Source organism: Felis catus, chromosome E1 (assembly GCF_018350175.1).
Source record: "Felis catus isolate Fca126 chromosome E1, F.catus_Fca126_mat1.0, whole genome shotgun sequence".
NCBI classification, from domain to species: Eukaryota; Metazoa; Chordata; class Mammalia; order Carnivora; family Felidae; genus Felis; species Felis catus.
The window spans coordinates 15,530,381-15,554,892 of NC_058381.1; the positions used below are offsets into that span (position 1 = coordinate 15,530,381).

The following is a 24,512-nucleotide window of genomic DNA, read 5'->3' on the forward strand; positions in this document are numbered from 1 at the left end:
ATCAGAAACCACTTCTGGGGGGCTTGGGTGGCTCTGTTGGTCAAGCGTCCAACTCCTGATTCCGGCTCAGGTCATGCTCTCACAGTTCTTGAGATTGAGCCCTGAGTCGGGCTCTGCGCTTGGCAGAGTGGAGCCTGCTTGGGATTCTCTCTCCCTCTCTCTCATGCTCCTCCCCTGCTCATGTGTGCGCGCTCGCTCTCAAAATAAGGAAATAAACATTAAAGAAATCATTGCCTATCAGAATTCAGAAAGATGTTCCTTCAAAATCTGCTTTGAGAATTTCAATGCCATCTAAAATTCCTGCTCCTTAGTATGTGACTTTTTTCTTTTCCCTCTTTGGAAAGTTTGAGGATGTTTTTTACTTAGGATTTTTAATCCTGGTGTCCTGAAACTTCATGATAAGAAGGCTTGCTATAGGTCCTTAAATTGTTTTATTTTGAAAGATTTAAGATGTATAAAAACAATGAAAATATAATATCTAATGAAATATTATGATATAAATATTGCAAACCTGTCTATTCATCAGGGACATTAAAATATTATCAATAGAGGTGCCTGGGTGGCTCAGTAGGTTAAGCGGTCGACTCTTGATTTTGGTTCAGATCACGATCTCATAGTTCGTGAGATTGAGCCCTGCGTCGGGCTCTGTGCTGTCAGTGTGGAGCCTGCTTGGGATTCTCTCTCTCTCCCTCTCTCTCTGCCATTGCCCCGCTCACACTCTCTCTCTCAAAATAAACAAATTAAACAACAACAACAACAACAACATTACCAATATGTTGAAACCCTTCCTTAGCTAGCCCCTTCTTCTTGAGACGTACCTTGGGATCTGTTGTTTATCCTTCCTGTGCATTTCTTTATTCTTCTGCTGCATAAAATATGTGTTAATATATGTCGTTTCTCCATGTTTTACAATCTATATATAGATGGTGTCGTAACGTACACATTTTCCTGCCATCTGCTTCTTTGCTCAGGTTGTTCATGAGAGTCATCTGTGCTCAGAGTGCTGGCTTTCACTATTGCACGATATGCCATTGACTCCACCGTATCCCAGCTTCTGTATCTATTTGTCTGTTGATGTCATTTGGGTCGCTTCCAATTTTTGGCTGATAAAAAGGTACAGCTCTAAACATTCTGTACACGTCTCCTGGAGCCCACTGGGAAGAGCGTCTGTATGGAAAGGGTTCTCCGTTCTGCCAGCACCTTGGAGTCACGTGGGGGAGGTTTCCAAAATCATAACGTCGAGGCTGTGCCCCAAGCTGACGAAATCTCCCGGGGTGGGGGCCGGTCCGGTGTGATGTGCTTCTAAAACTCCGCAGGTAATTCCAGTGAGTTCAGCCAGTGGTGACCAACAATGCCCTACACCAGTGCTACTCAGAGCGTGGTCCTCCAGCCAGGAGATCGCTCCATGTACGCTCTCAGCCCCCGACCCAGGCCGGGTGAGCGAGAACCTGTTTTAGCGAGACCTTAGGGGGTGGATAGAATTTCTTCAACAGTTCTCTCCCCTTTGTTTCTTGCTTTGAAATTCCTATCAGTTGGAAGTTGGACCTCCCGCATGGATCTTACTTTGGGTTGTCCAATGTTCTTGACTTTTCCCCTATACTTTTACATGTCTTTTTTTGTGTTTTACTTCCTGGGAGATTTTCCTCTCATCTTCTGTCCCTTCTAATGCATTTTTAAATTCTTTAAAAAATTTTTTGAATGTACATTTATTTTTGAGAGAGAGAGAGAGAGAGAGCAAGCAGGGGAGGGGCAGAGAGAGAGGGAAACACAGAATCCAAAGCAGGCTCCAGCCGAGCTGTCAGCACAGAGCCACATGCGGGGCTGGAACCCACGAACCGTGAGATCATGACCTGAGCGGAAGTCAGACGTTTAACCAACTGAGCCACTCAGGTGCCCCACATTTTTAAATTCTATTATATTAAAAAAATTTTTTTAACATTTGTTTTTGAGAGACAGAGAAACAGAGCATGAGCAGGGGAAGGGCAGAGAGAGAGAGAGGGAGACACAGAATCTGGAAACAGGCTCCAGGCTCTGAGCTGTCAGCACCAAGCCCGACGCAGAGCTCGAACTCATGAATCGCAAGATTATGACCTAGGCCAAAGTCGGATGCTTAACTGACCAAGCTACCCAGGTGCCCCAAATTCTATTATATTTGTTTTAATTTTTTTTTAACATTTATTTATTTTTGAGACAGAGAGAGACAGAGCATGAACGGGGGAGGGGCAGAGAGAGAGGGAGACACAGAATCGGAAGCAGGCTCCAGGCTCTGAGCCATCAGCCCCGAGCCTGACGCGGGGCTCGAACTCACGGACCGCGAGATCGTGACCTGAGCTGAAGTCGGACGCTCAACCGACTGAGCCACCCAGGCGCCCCTATATTTTTAATTTTCAAGAGCTTTAACACTTCCTTTTTAAAAAATAACATTCTTTCCCTGTTTCAAGGGTGAATATCTTCAGAGGGTTAGTCCCTGTCCCCTTTCTCCTATGTATTGGAGTCTCTGTATTTTCGGTTGTTGGTTTTGGTCAACTGTTGGTGCCTTTGGCGGTTCCAACTGAGTGTGACACAGCCAAACTACTAGGAAACTGTACATGTGGGTGGTGCCTGTGGACAGGGGCCTCCCGGTGGTGACTGGGAAGAGGATGGGAGATCGCCAACATTAGGATCTGTCCATCTTTTCTCTTTAGTGACTTTCCCAGTGATGAATTCAATCACATCTTGCCTTCAGGGTGGGTGGATGGAGAAAAAAACAGCTGTTAGTTAGGGAAGGGGACTGTGGATCTCTCCATTCGTTGCTGTCTCACTCCAGCCTTTGGCTGGGCTTGGGCCCCCTGGTCCCAAATCTTTCTAGTTCAATCTTGGCCCGCAGTAAACCCCTCTTCTACCAGGGTCAGGGAAGGACCACATAGGCTGGGAGAAGGAACCTGGCGGTCTAGCTTCTTCCAACCAATACTATTTTCATATGCATCCCAACTTCCACCTGAGGGACGCCTGGTCCCTCCAAGTTCTGAGCCTCTGGGGGACTCTGCAAAGCAAATGGGGCTTATTCATGGTTGGCTTTCTCCCTTGTAGACATCTGGGGGAGCTGGGAAGCTGGCACTCCACAGTCATACTCTTCCATCTTCCAAAGTCTGCAGACCTCTCACCGGCTGCCATCCCTCTCCTCTCCTTTTTGGCTTTGCAATCTATGCCATTTTTAGTCCTTTAGGTCATTTTGGTGGAGTTTTGGGGGCAGAGGAAATACAAATGTGTTCGGTCCACTGTATTTAACCACAAGTCCTTGTCCATTTTACATATGTGCATATAAATTTGTACAAGTCAGGGCGCCTGGGTGGCTCAGTCAGTTGAGCGTCCGACTTCTGCTCAGGTCATGATCTTGTGATTCATAGGTTGGAGCCCCACATCAGGCTCTGTGCTGACAGCTCAGAGCCTGGAACCTGCTTTGGATTCTGTGTCTCCCTCTCTCTCCATTCTTCCTCCGCTCACACTCTGTCCCTCTCTCACAAATAAAAATTAAAATAAAAAAAAATTTTAAAAAGTTTGTACAGCTCATTTTGATTATATGTATACTTAATTTTTTTTTAAAAACATCAATGGCCTTGTTTTTCCATTCAACGTGAGGTTTGTGAGCTCTCCTAACACACATAGATCTAGCTCATTCCTTTTACTGTGGCTTAGGGAGTGCTCCAGTGACCAACATACTATGTTCCTTTCCATCCATTTCTCGATCGATGCATCTCAGAAACATAAGCGACTGTGCTCTGTTGATCAACACACTGGCTCAGTGCAAATTCTAATCTTTATTGAATTCTGAAGCATGATTTGTCACACGGAAACAGTCTTTTTATGTCTGCCAGCAGCAAGGGCAAAAAAGCTAATGGTGGGGGCCTGAGAGCCCAGAGAGAAGGCCCTTCCAGAACTAGGTATGGGGGCCAGTGGGAGAGTGGCAGGAAGGATGAGAGAAGCCGACACACGCATGCACACGCACACACACACACACACACACACACTCTCTCTCTCTCTCTCTCTCTCTCTCACTCAATCTCTTTCTGTCTTCAGGGAAGGGTTTTCCAGAAGCAGTTGCTCACACTCTGAATTACTTATTTTTCATGCCAAACTAAACCTACTGAAGAGAAGTGAATTAAAGGCTCAGGGGAGCCTCGCACCCCAGCTGGGGACTCCGCTGAAGGCTGGTCTTCAGTGAGTGAATTCACAGTATCCACCGGAATACCCTTCCCAGCTCCACCAGCTGGAGAGAGGCTGAGCAAGACTTGGGGAGGCCAACAGAGGGTTCCAGGAAACCTAAGCAAGAACCAGGTTTTAACCATAGTGTCTGGGCCAGCCCCGAATGAAGGGAGGATGTTGCTCCCACCTTTCAGAGTCACAGGCAAAGGGAGGGTGGGCAAGCCTCTCATCCCACACTCTCTGGACCCACTGCTCGTCTCTAGGGGCCAAGCTCAGCTCTGAAGGGCAACGTTTAGGGTTGGACTCTGCTTCCATTAATACAAATATGGAGAAAGCCCAGCCCAGTGCCCTCCAAAGCCGCAGTGCACGAGGGAAGGCATGAAGGCCCATGCACCCCAACACAAGAACAAACTTAAAATGAACATGGAGGTAGGCCGAGGGAGGGTGCAGGCAAAGGACAATAAATAAAGGTCACGGTGAGTGGAATGGCTGGGGGATGGGGGTGGGTGAGGAGGGCTCCCAGGAGAGAAGGGTGCAGAAAGGCACTGAGTGAGGGGGGAAGCAGACCCAGCCCCACAAACACTGGTTTGTTGAGTCAGAGGTCATATCCAACAGGGCTGGCCAGCTGAGGGCTCCGAGACTGGTCAGGAAGGAGCCAGGAGGGGTCTGGGGACCCTTCCAGCTTTCTCTCGCTCTCAAACTCTTCCACTGGAAAGTCTGCTCCGCGCACCAATCACGCCTCTGCCAGGGCAGACAGAGAGGAACTTCAGAGGTCATGTCAGCAGCGGGGACTCGCCCAGGTGTGCCTTTTGCCTTTAGGGGAGAGGAAAAAAAAGGCCGCTATAGGGTAAGTGGAGGCGGAGTCCATCCCCAGTGACAGCTTGACCTTTGGGAATGAGATGGAGGTGACCGCAGGGAAGAAAGGCTCCTTGCTGGAGTGACCCCACACCTGAAGCAGCTTCCGTTTCTGAAACTAAACAGGTATCTACCAGGGAGGACTGGGGGCTGGTGCCCCGGCCAGAGCTTTGCTCCGTTTCATTGCATCGTTGCTGGCAAATCATCTACTCCCTGTGCTTCAGTGTGTCCATCGACACCCAGGGTAATCAACACAGGTGATCTTAGATGCCAGAAAGAGCAAATGGGCACGGCAATATAAAGCTTCTCTGTCGGGGCGTCTGGGGTGGTTTAGTCGGTTGAGCATCCGACTTCGGCTCAGGTCACGATCTCACAGTTCGTGAGTTTAAGCCCCACACTGGGCTCACAGCTGTCAGCGCAGAGCCCACATCAGATCCTCTGTCCCCTTCTCTCTGCCCCTCCCCCGACTGTGCTCTCTCAAAAAACCAAAAAAACAAAAAACCCCAAAACTTCCCTGTAGACCAATCCTCGTTGGGTTGTATCATAAGCCCTGGAGGCTCTCTACGCTCTGGGCCACATGGCCTCCATTGCTAGGTTTGTGCCAAAGACCTACTTAGGGCAGGCACTCCACACGGACACTGCATTTCACCCTCCCTGCAACCCCATGAGGAACGCGGGGGGGTCCCCCCCGTAGCAATAATGGAATTGGGTACAGAGAGATCAAATATTAGGTTGAGTCACATGATTGCCGATATCTGGCTCTTTCTCATCTATAAAAATGCAATTTCATATGGTTGAATTTTATGGTCTGTCCAAGTTCACATGTCTGGGAGCGGCAGGGCTAGGACTAAAACATGGCTGATTCCAAACTGTCCTCTGTGGAGGGTTTCAGGAGGCGGGAAGGAGGGGAGAGGGTCCACTCCACAGCCACGGCCACAGGGCCTCCCTCTCCCAGAGACCCGCCCACCCGCCACCTCTCTTACATGCCCTGCCCTGTAGCTTCCTGGCACCATCAAGGCAGGAGAAAGGGGAGGAGGGGAGACAGGGAGTGGGTGGGAGCTTCCACGAGGTTTCCTGGAGGGTGGCTGCCAGCGCACATGGGCTCCCGCACCCCTAAATGCAGATTCCTGCATGGAGCTAACCGCGGACCGCGGACCCACACACGCACTGCGTGCCCACAGGTCTGCTGACCCAGAGGTGCCAGGTCTGGCTGGGGCTTCTTTCTTTCCTTTTTAAAAAGATTTTACTTAAAAAAATTTTTTTTTAATGTTTATTTCTTTTTGAGAGAGACAGAGCGTAAGCAGGGGAGGGGCAGGAGAAAGGGAGACACAGAATCCCAAGTAGGCTCCAGGCTCCAAGCTGTCAGCACAGAGCCGGATGTGAGGCTCGAACCCACAAACTGTAAGATCAGGACCTGAGCCAAAGTTGGACACTTAACTGACTGAGTCGCCCAGGTGCCCCAAGATTTTATTTTATTTTATTTTTTATTTTTTTTTTATTATTAAAAAAAATTTTTTTTCAACGTTTATTTATTTTTGGGACAGAGAGAGACAGAGCATGAACGGGGGAGGGGCAGAGAGAGAGGGAGACACAGAATCGGAAACAGGCTCCAGGCTCCGAGCCATCAGCCCAGAGCCTGACGCGGGGCTCGAACTCCCGGACTGCGAGATCGTGACCTGGCTGAAGTCGGACGCTTAACCGACTGCGCCACCCAGGCGCCCCCCCCAAGATTTTATTTTTTAAGTAATCTCTATATCCAACGTGGGGCTCGGACTTACAACCCCGAGACAGAGTCACATGTTCCACTGACTGAGCCAGCCAGGCAACCCTGGGTGCGGGGGCAGAACTGAGGACTCTCACCACATGCCCCCCCGCCCCCCCATTGCATGATGATCCCTAGTTGGCCAGACAGGGACAGTGGGCACGGCAGGGTGGAGCTTGGGTTCTTACCCTTGGTTTCCACACCTATCAAATGGGGGTAATAAGCCTGCCATCCACTACTCCAGGAGAATGCAAGGGAATCTTAGGGGCATCTGGATGTCTCAGTCGACTGAGCGTCTGCCTCTTGATTTCAGTTCAGGTTTGCGGGATTGAGGCACGTGTTGGGGTCCACATTGAGCATGGACCCTGCCTAAGATTTTCTCTCTCTCCCTTTGCCCCCTCCCTGGCTCTTGTGCAAAAAAAAAAAAAAAAAAAAAAAAAAAAAAAAAGAATGCAAGGGGACCTTAGGGGTGCAAGGGCAGGCTAGGCTCTATGCTGCCAGCTCCAGGGGTCCTGAATTCTCCCTCTGATTTAGGTCTGGGCTGATTTAGGTGAGTTGATCCGGCTTCCTCAGCCACATGCTAGGTTTCTGGAGGTCAAGGACTGTCTCCCATCTGCCCACACTGGGCACACAATTGGGCTTGGGGAGGACTGGGGTGCCTGGCACACAGTAGGTGCTCTTGAAATGGGAGTTACTAAGGCCTCTGTGGAGATGGGGAAAGGCTTTGAAAGATTACATGTAGAAAGCAGTGGATGGTAACAACCACTGTTATGATTACTAAGAAGGGAGGGGGTGGTTGTCCTTATTTTGGGTCCCTCTCTGTTCATTGTAGGCAGGTGTGGGGTCTGGCTCACCTCTGTTCCCCCCAGTGCCTGGCATGGTGCTCAATAAACACAGAATTGCAAATGTCATGTAGTAGTCTCCAGTTTGGGCCGGTTGAGTGAGGGAGGAGGACCACGGGGAGCGGAAGAGGGAGAGGAGGAGGCTGGGTTAGAAGGAGCGGCTTGGGACTCACCGGGGCCCTTGGGGTCTGGCCAGGGTGGGGTGCCCAGCTGCGGGTCTGCAGAACCAGTCCCGGTCTCACTGGCCAGGTTTCTCTGGCTCTCCGAGAGGTGGCTGGGCTGGCAGGCGGGCCTCATCTTGGGGGACTCCGTGCTGCCGCCTGGAAGAGACCACGGGTGGGCTCTTTGGACCTTGAACTGAGACCGGGATGATGTCAGCCTGATAAGGAGCTGACGTAAAAGCTTCTCATTTGAAACTGTGATGGGTATCTATGGGATTGTCTGCCCGGAGCCCCTTACCTGCCGCCCCCATGTGCCTGTCACGTTCTGGCGTGACCCCACCTTCTGGCCGGTGCTGAATGGTCCAGGGTATATAAAGGCCACTGCATGGGCCCTTGGGTCAGCTCAGTAAGGAACAAGCCACCCACATGAAAACTGGCAACAAGGAGGAGTACTTCCTGACTTCATAGAGTGAGGAGGGGGCAGGGCGTATACCTCCGTTAACCCGATGGGGTTATTTTTAAGTTTATGTATCTCTTTCAGTAATCTCTACACCCAATGTGGGGCTTGAACTCACGACCTGGAGATCAAGAGTTGCATGCTCTACCGACTTAACCGACTGAGTCACCCAGGCGCCCCTCCTTCACACTTTTAAAAGATAGAATCTTTAGCCTGAGGGGCCTAAGAGATCATCCAGTCCAGCACCGGTCTCCTGTGCTGCCTCCACCTACTGATACTGAACACTCGGATAACTGTGCCAAGGAGGATTCTGACGCCATGTCAGGCTCTGTGGGAAAGAGTATCATGATCCACTAGTAAGGTCTGCCATGGGCACAGGCGTGGGAGTAGAAGTGCGTGTGCCAGGCACCTGCCATCTCTGATCTAGCCTGAACTGCTGTCCCCACCGGGAGTTCCTTCCCTATCAGCCCTGGCGGATCACCCAGCCTTGGCCCCAGGACAGCACCAGAGGCATGTCATTCCAGTTTGGGACAGTTATTATAAAGCTCTTTGCTTATGCCCTAAAACCAGCCTTCCTGAAATGTCCTTCAAACATCCCACTTCTAATCTCTGGAGTAACTCTGAATGACGTTGGTCCCCAGAAGGCCTTTTATGTGTTTAAAGGAAAGAAAAATATGCCCGAGGCCTTCTCTGCACCAGCCTCAAGACGCCGTTAAGGCTCTTTCACACGACAAGGTCACAGAGGAGAGCTCCAAGATGTTAAACTCAGGAGAAATTTTGGGGACCACCTGCTAAATAGATGGAAACAGAGGGGGCACCTGGATGGCTCAGTCAAGAGACTGGCTCTTGACTTTGGGTCAGGTCATGATCTCATGGTTTGTGAGTTCGAGCCCCGTATCTGGCTCTGAGCTGACAGGGTGGAGCCTGTTTGGGATTCTCTCCCTCGCCCCCCCCCCCCCCCCCCCCCCCCCCCCCGCCCCCCGCCCTGTGCTCTCTCTCTCTCAGAATAAATAAACTTCAAGAAAAAAATAAAAAGAAGGAAACACAGGCCCAAAAGGTCAAGGTATGTGTTTAGGGCCCCACTGTAGTTTCACGGCAGAGCTGAGCCCAAAGAACTTCGCACCTGATTTTTGCAACCGTCATCACTCACAAGGCACCGTCTCATCTTGGGAAAGCTTGCAGTGAGCTTGGGGAGGAATTCTGGGTGTGCAGGCAGGTTGGCTAGATCCGCCCTCCTTCCCCCGCCCCTGCACATACACCTGGGGCTCTTTTTCCTCCTGCTCTGCAGTGGTGCTAACGCTTCAGCTTGAAGCATCCCAGCCCCCAGGCCCACTTCTCCTCCCTGATCTAGAACAACTCCCTAGACACCTGCTGGGGAGCCACAGCCCGAGGAAGCAGCGAAGCCACTTGCACCCGGGGCTTTGGAAACGAGCAGTGTACTGGCTATGCTTACCTGAGTCCCTCTGGGGTTTGTCACCTTTGGGGGCCCTCGCGCCAGTCGGAAGGAGTCTGTCCTCCAGGCTGGAGGAGCTGAGATCCGAGTCACTGTCACTGTCACTGGAAACCACTGGAAAGAACAGACACCAGCATAGGAGGTTACCGCTGCTGGTCACTACCAGCAGGCATGCAGGCTGGAGGGGCCAGGGCAGGCCTCCCCTCTGCCGGCACTTTCGCATATGCCTACTCACGGATGCTTCACGACAACCCCTGGAAGACAGGGTTACCTTCGTTTCACATGTGAGGAAACCGAGGCCCTCGCTCAAGGCAGTAAGTGGGAGAGCTGGGATTAGTTCCCTAGCAGGCTGGCTCCACACCCTGTGTTTGTGACCACTCTGACTTTACTGGAAGAAATGAACTGGAAGTCAGCAGGCCTCGGCTCTCATCCCAGTTCATCCAGTAACTCGCACTGGGGCCCTGTGAGTGCAGAAGGGAGCCAGGCTGATGGGATTGGAGTCCCAGGAGAGGGGAGGAGAGGGAGCTCTCATGGCGGACACCTACTGTGGTAGAAATCTTTTCTGGACTAAATGGGACCATATTTGGCTGGTTAATCCACAGTGGGAGTCACAATACAGGATATATTCAGAGGCTGAACATTCTATTTTAATTTTTTTTAAGTTGATTTTGAGAGAGCGTGTGCACATGCACACAGGGTAGAAAGAGAGGAGAGGGCGAGAATCCCAAGCAGGCTATGCGCTGCCAGTGTAGAGCCTGATGCAGGACTCGATCCCACGAACTGCCAGATCGTGACCTGAGCCGAAATCAAGAGTCAGACGCTTAAGCGACTGAGCCCCCCGGGCACCCCTCCATTTTCATTTTAAGCACAGAAACGTACGTCCATCCGCCAATGTTTTGATGTAGGGGTGGGTGCTTCTTTGAGAGGGGCCCACACAATCTTCCATGTCTAAGCTGCATCCATACTGCACTGTGATCCCCGGGTTCAGTTTCTTTAAACTGGAGCACAGCTTAAAGACGCTGGCAAAGCAGGAGGAGTGCAGAATCCGTCCCTGTTTTTTCCATTTCTTTCTCCTGCCTTTTACAGTCGTCCTGCCCACACCTGATTCAATAGCTTTTTTAAGCAAGTAGTTTCTATCAAGACTTTCCAAAGTCCTGGTTTTAATGAAATGACTGTCTTTTCTGGCTCTTTTCATCAGTTTATGTAACACTTAATTAAATGATGTAATTCTAATACCAAGTACAACAGCACAGAAAGGTTTGGGATCACAGGTAAGTAGCTCTCACAGGTAAGTAGCTCATCCACAGACTCTGTGGATGGGGCAAGAGTCAGTGTGCCTTGGGGCGCCTGGGTGGCTCAGTCGGTTGAATGTCCGACTTCAGCTCAGGTCATGATCTCGCCGTGCAGAGTTCGAGCCCAGGGTCGGGCTCTGTGCTGACAGCTCAGAGCCCGGAGCCTGCTTCGGATTCTGTGTCTCCCTCACTCTGCCCCTCCCCCCTTTCCCCCCCGCCCCGGTCAAAAATAAATAAACATTAAAGAGTCAGTGTGCCTGGCCAGAGAGTACAAGACACCTGGTTCCAGAGGGAGGGTTGGAGGGGCTGGGCGCCTTCTGCCCGGCACTATGCCAGGTGCCTAGACAGCATTATCTGCCAATCAGCCCCGTGCCATTGAGACTTGTCTGGCGGGACACGGGACTAGAAATAAAACCAGTCTATGCCAACGGTGGCTCATAGGTTGTGTCTGACCAGCTGGGCTGCTTGAGGAGCAACTTGCAGAGGGGGATCCTGAGGTGGTACCAAGAGCCCGCAGGAAGACCACCCTGGTCACGCAGGGAAACCCAGAGTGGGCACAGGGGCGGGGCAGCAGCGGCAGAACCTAAGCCATGTAGCTTCTAGCCAGATCTACGGCCTTCTGGAAAGCCTCTGTGCCTTCAGCCTGGGTCACCTTTCAGCAAAGCGGGTCACGGGTCACAGAATTCGGCAACCAGAGGGATGGAGCTGGCCAACCATAATCAAGAGATTCTCAACCCCGCAGCTTCCATAGCAGAGCTCTTCTCTCCCCCTCATCGCCACATTCTGCCAGTTTCACCTCCTAAATGGTTCTCCAATCAGTGGCCTTCTCGCCATCGGTCACGGCCCCTGCCTAGCTCAGGGCCTCAGGGTCTCCGGTCTGGTCTCCCTCAGTAACTTCCCACCCGGGCCCCTCCTTCAGGCACGTCCGTCTGCTCAGAGGGGAACGCTCCAGCTAACACACAGATCCTAGCTCGTCCCTCTTTAGACGTTCCCTGTAACCCACAAGCCCATGCTCCTGATCTTTGTCTACTTCTCTAGCTGCATCCTGCACAATCTGCTCTCTTGCCCAGGCTTCTCCACACCTCTCAGAGTTCCTACCAAACTGCCAGTTGGTACCTCCTGCGGTTACTCCCTTCCCGCTGCCCAGAACGCCCTGCCCATGGCTCTTCTCCTGGCTCCTTTTTGTTTATTTATTTAGTTAGTAAGCTCTACCCCCAATGTGGGGCTCGAACTCACAACCTCGAGATCAAGACTCACATGTTCTACTGACTGCGCCAGCCGGACACCCCTCTCCCGGCTCCTTTTGACTTTTATTTATTTTTGGGACAGAGAGAGAGAGAGAGCATGAACGGGGGAGGGGCAGAGAGAGGGAGACACAGAATCGGAAGCAGGCTCCAGGCTCTGAGCCGTCAGCCCAGAGCCTGACGCGGGGCTCGAACTCACAGACCGCGAGATCGTGACCTGGCTGAAGTCGGACGCTTAACCGACTGTGCCACCCAGGCGCCCCAACCCGGCTCCTTTTGGACACCATCTCCTCCAATCACCCGCGCCTGACTTGCTGAATACCTGACGCATTTTGGTATAGCCACTCTCGGCTTTCAGTGTGCGTGTGTCTTTCCCCCAGCGGACCCCCAGGCTCCTGGAGGGCAGGGGCCAAAGTGCACCCCTGATTGAGGCTGGTGAACTTCTCCTGCACAGCCTGACCCATGTGGGTGGGGCGAGAGTGACGTCAACGTGGCGGTTCCCAGCTTTTCCTTCCTTTATCTGCTCAAGGAGTTTGCTTTTTCTGCTCTCTTTCCCTCCTGGCCTTCAAGAAAGAGTTCTACTTTGGCTCTTTGGGCTTTTGTGACGTAGACTCAGAAGGAGCTGGGAACTCAGAGGGGCTGTGGTCCATACGCCCCTTCATAGTATTTGAGAAATGCAATGGCCTAATTGAGTCTGCCATTGCTTTGCAGGTCCCGGACTGGGTTTCTCTGATCACGACTCCACTGACCGAACCTCATGGGCATTGGATTTATAAGCATTTACGTATTTTTGACTCAGTCAGCCTGACTAAAGTGACTAAACACCAACCCTGCGGGTCTCCAGACAAAGGGAGTGGGAAGTGGGCAGGAAGCAGCCAGCAGCTCCCTGTGCCTCCCTGTCTCCCTTGGGGCAGCTGCAAAGGAATCAGGGAGGATTCTGCCCCTCCATGGCAGGGGGTCTGGCAGCCTGTTGAGCAGAGAGGAAGTCCCTGAGGGGAGCGGGGACTGATCTCCACACTGGCTTCCCCAAGTCTCTGGCAGAGATGCTTATGGGTAATCTCATTCTTCTTGACCTGGAACGTTCCATCTCTCTGATGTTTTATATGCACGATCTTCATAATTCTGGGCCAGCGGGGAGGGGGCATGGGGCTGGGGCAGCGGGGGCCTGGGGGACATGTGGCTCCCTGATCTTGAAACAGTGCCTCAATCCAATGCACAGATGACAAAGGGCACAAAATACTGAGAGCTCCAAAGGAGACGATGGGAAAGGGTGTCCAGGACTCAGGTTATGGTGGTGAGTTTTTTGTTTTTTTAATTAAAAAAAAAATGTTTATTCATTTTTGAGAGGCAGAGAGAGGCAGAGCGTGAGCGGGGGAGGAGCAGAGAGAGAAGGAGACACAGAGTCCGAAGCAGGCTCCAGGCTCTGAGCTGTCAGCACAGAGCCCGATGTGGGGCTCGAACCCATGAACCGCAAGATCACGTATGGTGGTGAGCTCTTTATCCCACTTCTTTACCCTCCTCCCTGGTGTGTCGTCTGTCATACGTGCACAGTGTTGGGTCACATGAGTCCCGGAGTGAGCCTGAACTGTAAGAAGGACTATGCCGTGGTACATTGAGAGAGCAGCTTTTGTGGGGAGGGGTATGTCTTGTCCAAAGCATCCAATCTCTGGAGGCAGAGTTCGGGAGGCAACGCCCTACGCAGTTCCCGTGTGCCTGTGCTGTGCAGGGTTTAGAAAAAACTAAATGTTTCCCAAGTTAGTCCACTGACTTGTTCTTTGTCTCCTTTTATGGACCCCCGATGCCCACAGCCATGGAAAGGGGGGAATGGTTCCAGATGACAGGTGAATTTATGAAGGTGTCACAGAGCAGAGAACCGGCCAGCTGACAAGACTCCTTCCCTTAGGCTGTGTCTCCCTTGGCTGACGCATCTTTGCTCATCGCATCTGGGATTTTGAGCCGGGGCCAGGCCTCAGCTTAGAGGTCTTTGCAGTGCAAACCCGATCCCATTCTAATCCACCGTAATAAACTTTACTTGAAAGAAAGAAACCAAAAGAAGCCAGCAGTGTCCACGCCTGGCCTTGGCATTTCCTGTCAGTAGGAAAGAAACACACCAAAAGGACACTGCTGAGAATGTCCCTGGACAGGGTCCAACGCAAACGCCATTTGCCCAAATATTCCTCCAGCAGCAAGGGATGAAGTTTTTCTTCTTCCTCCCCCTCCGACTGTCACCATAAAACCCAAACCTTGGCTAATTTGCCATTCGATTGCCGTTGCCACCCTTCTCGCTGCGTAGCAGCTGTGATCGTAAATCTTCCAGGTCTATTAACGACGATTTTAGGCTCATAAATCTTTTGGCCCTTGCTCTTCCATCCTCAACAAAACACTGTGTCTGAAGGCTGATTTTTTTCCCTTCGAATTCCCCAAAGACAGTCTAGGATGGCTTGGCGATGAGTGCTTGTATTCAGCCCACGCCTCGTTTTTCAGATTGAAGATGGGAAAACACCAGAGAGAAGACTGTCCCACTAGTCTCCCAAGGAGGAGGAGTCGCCAAATGGATTCACTTGGGCTCTGCCAGGAGGCAGGGAGGAGGGAGGGCCTCCTCCACCACGGTGGCCTGAGACCCCGGACCACTTGCTCGGGGAACTGGCATCCCTGAGATTTTCCCAGCATGCCCCAGAAGGGCTGTCCCACTCTGCTCGGCTCTCGTCCTCAGCAGTGGCTAGCCCCAGCGCCAGCCATGCCCACTTCTCTGGGGATAGGCCAGGTTTTTTTTTTTTTTTTTTTTTTTTTTTCCTGGCTCACTCTTAGATGGATTTGCAATTTGACTGTCACCATGGAAACTTAGAGTTTGGGTACATGGAGGTGGGGGAAGTCTTTCCTTTTGGAAAGTCTTTCCTGATTGCCTCAAAGGACATGTGTGGCAGCTGCCGTCCTGTGAAGCCACCCTGCCCGGGATGGTCCAGGGCACAGGCAGGATGCTGGCCGCTTGACCTCACAGCACTGCATTGGGTGGGGGCACCTGGCTCCTGGCTCTTCTCTGCCACCACCTTTCCTTGTGACCGTGGGCATCTCTCAGGACTTCATCACACAGAGACCAACCCAGGCAGCTACTGGGTCTGAATCCTAGGATTCAACTTCAGATCAGCTCTGTATCATCAGGGGAGAGACCCCAGGGTCCCTCTCTGGTTGAGAGGTGGGGAGATGGGACTTCTGGGCCACAACACCCGCCTGCCTGGCACAAGGACAGCCCGTGAGCTTGGGAGGCACTTGTGAGCTGCTGCTCTACTTGGAGGCTCCCAAAGCCCCCAGAAACTACGGGGAATTAGAGAGGAAGAGAGATATTTTCAGCAAACATTCTGCCAAGGCAAAGCAGATGGTGGAAAATTTTGCCTACTAAAAACACAATAATTTTTTTTAACGTAAAGGAAAGATGCTAAGGCCCTGGGGAACGCACAGACATCCCCAATTAGCCTTACCCAGCCTACCAGGCTGCAGAGGGCGGTCGCAGAACTGTCCCTCCTGGGACAGGCGAGGGCTGCCTCACCTGCAAACAAGGCCAGGCTGCTGAAATCCCCCTGAGATGCCCCCCCACCCCCACCCCACCAAGTCTGGGGCTCTGTTTGGTGGTACCAGGAGGAAGGTACGGGCTGGTGGAGATGCACTCTGATGGGCTCCGATGGGTCCTTTTCTGAGCTGTGAGCATTAGCAAAGTAACACAGGCAGTGCCTGGAACATGGTAGGAGCTTTTATTTGAGGGGGTCATCCTGAACTCATGGCCCGCACCACCTGGTGCAGGGCTGGCCTCCAGAGTCACCGTATTCAGTGCCCCGGCCAACCTCACAGGGGTGGCCTGGCCTCTTCCAAGGGGCTGAGGATCCTAGGTTGTGATGTACAGGACACTGGGAACACTAGATGCCTTCAGGGGCCTTTTGCAGGCTAAGCTGGGATTTGAGCCCAGGCCTACCTACTGCTGAGATCTCTGTTCTTTCCTCCCCACCCTGCAGGCAGGGCACCCCACAGTCTGGCCTCACCCTAAGGGCTCTGCTCCCTCAGGAGGCCTGCCCTCCAGGCATGCCCTCCCCAACATGCCCACTGCAATGTGAGAGACTTCTAGTTCACTCCTGACATCTAGGGTTGAGTTCTGGCCCTGCCTTGGACACTCCTGGGCAACGACCTTCATCCCTCTGAACTCTAATCTTCTCATTTGTAAAATGGAGACAATAATAACTCCCAAAAATAAGATCAAGGAGGACAAAAGGCATTGTAAGTTTAAAGAGCTATACAGGTGCCTGGGTGGCTCAGTCGGTTAAGCGTCTGACTTCGGCTCAGGTCATGATCTCACGGCTCACGGGTATGAGCCCCGCGTCGGGCTCTGTGCTGACAGCTTGGAGCCTGGAGCCTGCTTCAGATTCTGTGTCTTCCTCTCTCTCTACCCCTCCCCACTTGCCCTCTGTTTCTTTCTCTCTCAAAAATAAATATTAAAAAAAAAAAGCCATTCGAGACCGTACATATTTTTAAAAATTAGATTCCACTTCATCCTCCAGGAACTCATCTAAATTGTGCCTCTACCGGAAAAGTCTTTCCAGCCCCGGAGAAGGAGAGATGGAATACAGGCCTTTGCTCACTCTCCCCACCACGGCTGGCGCGGCTCTTCTGGCCCCTCTCGGACACCGCCTGGCATTGCATTTCTTTTCCTACAAGTGCCTGCCTTGATTTCCCCACCTGTACCAGGAAACACTTGAGGGTGGGGCCACGTCTTAATCTGCATCTGACTCCTTCCCTCAGCCCCCAACACTGAGCTTTGAGTCAAGCAGGCACAAAGTGAGTAGCTGAGTGCTTTCTGAAAACACCCCCCAGGAGAGGGTACAGCACCATACAGAGACAGCAGAACCAACCGGTGGTCAGCAAGGTGGTGGCGAGCCAACTCCAGAAGGGGCGCACTTTCCAGCGAGCAGGCGCCTCCTCACAGCCTCCTCCCCCTTGAAGGACACTCAAGTGGGACAAGCCGGGCTGCTGGCGGCCTCAGCCGGAGCCAGGGACAGACTAATGAGGGGAGGAGCTGTCGGAGACTGGTTGTCATGGGCAAGGGGTGAGCGGGGCCTGGGTGGGGGTGGGGGTGGGGGGTGGGATGCCCTGTTCACACAGACTCTGTTCTTTCAATTCCAAGGCCAGGCCACAGGAACAGGTTCTTCCTTTGTTTGGAAAACTCCCTCTAGGACTCCAGAGAGTCAGAGCCTGGACAAGGAGAAAGGGAGCCTCAAGGCTGGGGAGCCTGTCCTCATAGGAATGGGTCCTGTGAAGTCACAGAGGTATAGAGCCTGCCTCCCTCCCTCCTGGACCCCAGAGTCCAGGAGATCTCGGTGACCTGACCACCCTGAGCTTCATTTCCTCATCTGTGAGGTGGGGATATATCACAGGACAACCTCAGGGGGCGGGGTGAGTGTGCGACACCCAGGGGGCTTCCTTCCTTCCTTCGTCTCCTTTCCAAGCTGCCACCAGGGACACCAGCAGGGATGGCCCAGACCAGGCTGGGAATTGACCACTGGGGAGTGGAGGGTTTCCTGTGCTTGTTTATTCGTTCGCCATTGATTTTCATTAACTCCCTCCTTTGGATTCACAGACAGACAGGAGGCACTGGATAATGAAGATGAGTCTTCAAATCGATAGTGATGTGGTCGCCAGCACTGAAATCCTGTAGTCCTGCCCTTGCTGGAGGAGCTCCAGGTAGAACAGGAGATGGATGGATGATAAGGACAGCTTCCTCCAGCGAGAACATGATACTCTCTAGGGGAGGCAGACAGTGTTCAGGGAGAAGGGAAGTCAGGGAGGGCATCTCGGAAGAGGTGGCATTTAAAAATGGGCACGATTTAGACAGAGACGCTAGGGCTGGTGTGTCCCACGGGCAGGGCAAAGGCCAAGTGGTGGGTTTCTCTGGGGCCTGGACAGCCCCGCTGGCTCAAAGAAAGGCTCCAGGCTCAGGCACCTCGGGCACGAGGTCCGTACTGTTTCTCTGCGGCAGGTTAGTGTTGCTGATTTACGGCAGAGAAGAAACAAAGTGAGTGCATATCTCCTGCCTTTGCTGGGATGCAAAGTACGGCTTTGCTCTGTCCCTGACCACAGCTCTCTCTCTCCTTCTGTCTGTGGATTGCTGGGCCTTTGTCTTTACTTTGTCTCTTTGTGCCTCCTTTTTGCCGATGTTTTAAAAAAATCTCTGTCTGCCTTTGCTTCCCTTATCTTTCTTTCCCCGTCTTGTCTGTGTCGTATGTCTTTGTGTTCTGGGTCTTCTTGGGGTTTTCTCTTATTTCCTTTTTCTGTTTTTGTCAGTTTCTCTCTCTCCAGTCTCATCTCTGAGCATTTTTGTCTGTCTGTCTGTCTCTGGGTCTGCATCTCTCTCTCTCTCTCTCTCTCTCTCTCTCTCTCTCTCTCTCTCTCTCTCCCTCTCCCCCTTTCTCTCTCCCCAGGCCTCTCAGTCCCATTCTCTCAGGCTCCAGCCTTCTAGGCTTCTGGGTTTGTCCTTCTGGTTCCCTCACCTGAGCAGAAGCTCAGGGACATGGGGTCTGTGCTCAGAGCCTGGGTGTGGGGGATGGGCTGCCAGGTCTACCTGAGCCCCAGGGGGACCCAGAGGCAAGTGAGGCAGGAGAGGCCTGGTCCCGTTGTCCTGTATGGAGATCCGGGCAGACAGACTCTCCTAGCTTTGTTGTGACTCCCAGACCAGCAGTCAGGAATCAACTCGTCCTGCCTGCGAGGCTGGCCTTGACCTATGATGGACAGGCGGCCCCAGGAGAGAGCTTCCGAACTGAGCGGAGACGCGATGCTATCCCCTTGGACTTTACTACAGTCTGACAGGGCAGGCGGGACCAGGGTTATTCACTTTACCCAGGTCCCCAAAGGCTGAGAAATCTAGAGTGGGCAGAATTGAGTTGTAGGTGTTTATATGGTGAGACAGGTGAGCGGCTGGGGAGGGTGTGCGTCACTGCGTGAGGTGGAGCCCAGCCCTGGCCTGGCCCACGGCGGCAGGAGCTCTGCGCACATCATTCGAGCTGAAGCCAGAGGCTGGCTCGGGGGACAGGGCCCTGCTTTCCTGTCGGCTCGGATGCCATGGGAGTGGGGGCTGGGAGTCCCCAGCACCTTACAGCTGGAATCACCCGATCAGCTGAGGCCATCACTGGGTTTGGGCAAATGAGAAGCGACAGCCACGGCCCTGACCTCTGTGGTGTGGCTAATGAGGGCCTTCTGCTCTTGGGAAATCAATCCTCAAGCCAATGAGGATGCCCAGGACAGGCAGGAGGGTTGCTGGGGCAGGAGTGGGGCGCGGGAGTGGGGGCGACACAGCTTGCCGAAGCTTAGGGCTTCTGTTCTGGGGATGCCCCGCCCCCATTCACCCACACTGGCATTGGTCTAGAATTTGGCTTCACCAAGGGCTCTGAAGGTCAAGACAAATTAGTATGCGTGGGCTTCTCTTTCAAAACACAGCCACATAAGAGGTGGCCAGGTCTCCACTTCCCTGGGAAAGGGCAGAGTTTCCCGAAGGCCGAGGGGATCTTTCTGCCCACACCGAGGTTATGATGCAAGTTATTTGACCTCTCCGTGCCCTACTATAAAATGGGACAGCAGTCCAGCCCCCCACCCCCGCCCCCCTGTGTCAGAGGAATGCACGGCACCCAGCACAGCCTGCAGTGAGCAACCATGCAATCCACGCGGCTACAATAGTTGCTGGTTTTATTTGGCCACTCGCCACTGAGGCCCAACGCATGCCTCTTTCACCTGCACAGACCTACGGGCAGACGGTACCCAGGCCCTCAGAGCACGGAGCGATGGCGGCCACGTGGGAAGCCCAACGACTGGCTGGCTGTTGGGTGTCTGCCCCAGTGGGGCCCACATGGGCTCGGGCAACTTGGCACCCTCCCCACTGCCTTCTCCTGCCTTCGGAGAAGGATGGCATTCAGTTCCCCCAATGGCTGGTGGAAGCCCCAGACAGCACTGTCTGTGCCTCTTTCTGGTTTACTTATTTCCTGGACCCGAACAGCAGACCAACCCCATGCAGACCTGAGTCAAGGGGTTCAGTGAGGGACCCACAGTGCCCTTCTCAGGTGCTGGGAAGACGGCTTCTCCCACCCTCCTCTCTAAACAGTCCTTCCCGGCTCGTGTGCACGCGTGCGTGTGCGTGCAGGGGCAGGGCCAGGGCCAGTGCTGAAACGGGGCTCACCACCTGCCAGACATTTCTCCAGAAAGTTTCATTCCCTTGGATTTGGAGCTAGAAGGTAAAAGCTGGAAGAGAACAGACTCTGTCCAGGCCCCCTAGTCTCTCCATCCCACTCATGGGGCAACCAGGGCTCAGAGAGGAAGAGGAACTGGCGTCCCTAGCCTGGGGTCAGGGTCAGGAGTGGGAACATGCAGATGTGACGCGCTCAGGCTCTGTCTTCCACTGGTGAGCTGGAGGGGCCAGTGGGTGAGGCGAGCCGGACATGATATTTGCTCTGCTCCATTTACGACATTTCTGGATACGAGTATTGATTTCCACAGAGAGGTATGCTCACTTTTCTTGCAACAGATGTTCCTGTTGGTCTAAGTCCTATTCTCTCTCTTTTCATAGGGATGTGGAAACCAGAACTATTTCACTTTCTTCTTAATAACCCTGTAAGCGTGATGATCACAGCATCAAGAGACAACAGGGAGGGGTGGGGACTGTGGCAAACCAGAGACCACGCGGCCAGGGTGAAAGGGAGGCTGCGACTCAGCTTGTCCGATTTTTCCAGGGGGGGGGCAGTACTGGCAGACTTCCTGATTTTCAAAAAAGAAGCCAGAATTTCACTTTTTTTTTTTTTTGAGAGAGAGAGAGTGAGACAGAGCATGAGTGGAGGAGGGACAGAAAGACAGGCAGACAGAGAATCGGAAGCGGGCTCCAGGCTCTGGGCTGTCAGTACAGAGCCCCACGTGGGGCTTGAACTCACGAGCCATAAGATCGTGACCTGAGCCGAAGTTGGACGCTTAACCGACTAAACCACCCAGGCGCCCCCCACGTTCTTTTTAATGAGGATTTTCCATGTTTAAAAAAGTTATCGGTGAGCATAAAGCAGGGAGCCAGATCGAGTCACTGCTAGACCAGTTTGCGACCTCTAACACCGGCGCGTGTCCAACCCTTGGCGGACAGATGGCATCCCGTTTCCCAACACGGACGCCCTCCTGCTCTGCTGTCCTCTGCCTCCTCCATGCCTCAGCCAGCCTGACCCCTCTGCCCATAGCGCACACTCCCAGCTGCTCCGAAGGCTGCAGGGAGTTCACGCACCACGTCCAGGCCAACGTGACAGAAATGCCAAGGCCAGAGTCTGCTGGGGAAACACTGGGGGGTGAGCAGGAGGTGGGAGAGGGCAGCTGAGCGCTCTGAGGAGCTTCCAAAATGCCAATTTCTTAGGAACGGGGAAAGAAGGAAGGTGGCATAGCAACAGCTGGCTCTGGGCAGTGAGCAATCCTGTATGAAAATAAAACATTTTACAATCCACAACCGTGGCTCATTAAGAATGAATGGATCTACTGGTATAAATAGCACGCTGCGTTAAGAAGTCAGGAAACAGCATATGCGTTTGATGGAAAAACGGCTGCCACGGAACTGCTTATTAGCTCCGTCGGCTGCAGCTCCGCACTAACGAGACAGAGGTCTCTGGTTCAACGCTTTGGAGGGTCATGTGGATTTCTTGACCTTGGGCCGTAGAATGCATCCCCATCTCCCCAGCCCCGGTCACAATATGGGGGCAGATTCTGCACACACAGTAACGAGCCCCTAGTGAGTTTCCCCCAGTTTCTGAAGCACAGTATCCTCTATAATAGAAAGTATCCAATATGCTCTACTATAATATCCAGCCTCTGCTTGAATGCTCCCGGTGACAGGGAACTTGCTACCATGTCAGACACAAAACACCCCCCATTCTGGGGTTCAGTGGCTCCTGAGCAAGGGACAAACCCCCTGCTCTGTCCCAGCTCTGCTTTGCGGGAGGGCAGTCCTAGCTAGCCACGCCACCTATTATATCTAATGGGATACAGGCTAGGTGCAAAAGGGACAGCCCAGGTAGGAATGAGTCGGGCCAATCACCTCCGCGCTGAGTGTGGATGCGGGGTCCTGAGAGCGGGGCCAGAGGAAGGGCGCGCAGGTGTGAGGCTAGGGGACGCAGCTGATCCAAGAGCTCCCTGAGAAGGAGAAATAGCCGCTGCCACACTCCTCCACCTCACAGGTCTTGCAAGCCTTGTCTCCTTCCCTGCTTCTGGGAGACAGACCTTCCCAGCAGCCTGGTGGCTATGCCTGTACAGGGGCTGCCTTTGGTGGTGGTCTCTGTTCCTGGCGACCAAAATCCTCTCGCCAAGTCTGAAAGGGGACAGCTGGTGCATGTGTGGTGATTTGGGCAACGGTTTATTCTGTGTTGAACTCAGAGGGGAGGGGGATGGGCTGGGACTCAGACGCCTCTGGGCTGCAGCCTATATAGGTCGGATCGTCCATCACGAAGAACCACTTTTGCCGTCCACAGCTGCCCCACAGGCTGTCTGAGCATCAGATGAGATAACGACCGTGAGCCACAGAACTCTGGCTGTGGCCAACACAGCACCCAGTATACTGGACGTGGCGGCACGGGCGGGTCAGCCGGGGTCATTCCGGAAGGGTGGCCCAGGGTAAACACGTGTAGCCTGATCTGAACCAGACTGCTCAACCCAAACAATCCTGAAGCTTGCTTTCGCTAGACTGCCAACGGAACCACAGTTGAGGATTTTTTTCAAAATCGTTTAAAATTTAGTGAACCAATGAAGTAGCAATGAAACCCCTCTGTTTTTCTCACAACTGTCCAACCGGAACAAATCCAAAACCTTGAAGTACTTTTCTGGAACAGACCTTGAAGTCAACCTGTGTGTAAATCTGTTCAAATCCATCTAGGAAGCTTGTGCTCTGTTCGTAGGGGATGCCAGGGGGCTGGAGGTAGGAGGACCCTGGAGAGGGACGGTGACCCTGGCCTCAGCGGAGATGGGAAAGTGAACTTGCCTCACAGCCAAGGGAGCTGTAGAGGTCTGCTGGTGCCTCAGCCAGGGGCCTTTTGGCCCATCAAGGTTTCTTCACCATCTCTGGGGGGGATGGAGTCTGGAGGAAATGGCTGTTTATACCCCGTGGGTAAGGCTTTATGGTGACTAGGGTGGAAATGAAATATGAAAAGTCCTCCAGAGTCTGGCCAGGCCACAGGGCAGTGATGAAGGCTTCACACAAGGGGTGCCCTCCCACCTTCCCAGCCCCAGGCTCCCAGGCAGAGGCAGGTAAGCAAAGCCTTACCAATCCGGGGGTCGGTCTCCCAGGAACCCCAGCTCTCTGGCTCCCATCTGAGAAAAGTGCACATATCCTAGAAAGCCCTTTGACCAATGCATGGACTCTAGACTCAGGGCTCCAGGCCCCCAATTTCAGGGGCTCAGCCCCAGAGGGGCAAGCTGGTGTAGACCAACCAGTAAGCAGGCCCAGGGCAATGTTGCCTCAGTCAGAGCATTGCGGGCTGAAGAAAATAAGAAGCCTCATCATATTAAGGATCCTTGCCATTGGAGGCAGAGAAGCACAAAATCCTATCAGAATAATTTCCACAGGTAATGACTTCAGTCAGATCAGTTCGGCTCTCTGTCTAGGTCTTAAACGGAATTAGGCTCATCCAATGCCCAGTCTCCCTTTGACCTTTCTTCCATTCTTTGCAGTGAGTGACTAATGGCTAGAACCGCAGCAACCATCTTGTGACCACGAGGGACAGAGCAAGAATTATAAAGACATCTGTCCTGACATCACCGAGCTGCTGAACCAAAGCTACAGGTGCCTTCCCTAAATTTTCTAGCATGTGGCAAAAAAAAAAAAAAAAAAAAGGAAGCTCTTATTACCCAGATATGCCAGGTTAATATGGCACCCACCACCCCTACCACCAGCAAATATCTTTGCACTTGGCCCCACGGCGGGAATCCAGCTCAAAGGAAGGAAGTCTACGGAAGAGGTGGGCCCGGCTCTAAAGGGATTAAGGCCCAAGAACCCATAGTACTGGTTCCACATCTTACACCTTCCATTTCACAGGGGAACAGAGAGACCCAGGAGGGTGCCAAGCTGGCTGCATTCATTGCTGCCGTCAACTTGGAGCAGTGGCCTGCTGTGGGGGGGGGGGGGGGGGAAGCAGCATGGAGCGCTCTCCATTTAGGCTGAGCAGGTGGGAGTGTGCAGTCTCCCAGAGGCATGCAGATCGCAGCCGGGGCCACTCAGGCCGC

The 24,512-nt window shown here is 53.0% G+C and overlaps 1 protein-coding gene and 1 long non-coding RNA gene across 2 annotated transcripts in view; one reads left to right on the forward strand and one right to left on the reverse strand.

The window, feature by feature from the left end:
- Positions 1-3,778: 3,778 nt before the first annotated feature.
- Positions 3,779-24,512, reverse strand: part of RPH3AL (rabphilin 3A like (without C2 domains)) — a 148,272-nt gene continuing 127,538 nt past the window's right edge. The window contains 4 exon segments of the mRNA XM_023244657.2: positions 3,779-4,995; positions 7,815-7,844; positions 7,846-7,961; positions 9,713-9,826. Coding sequence (XP_023100425.2) covers positions 4,654-4,995; positions 7,815-7,844; positions 7,846-7,961; positions 9,713-9,826 — 602 coding nt within the window. The 3' untranslated portion in view covers positions 3,779-4,653.
- Positions 17,378-21,141, forward strand: LOC123381823. The gene is made up of 3 exons (XR_006589271.1): positions 17,378-17,557; positions 17,869-17,972; positions 20,842-21,141. It is a non-coding gene; the product is annotated as an uncharacterized LOC123381823 (long non-coding RNA).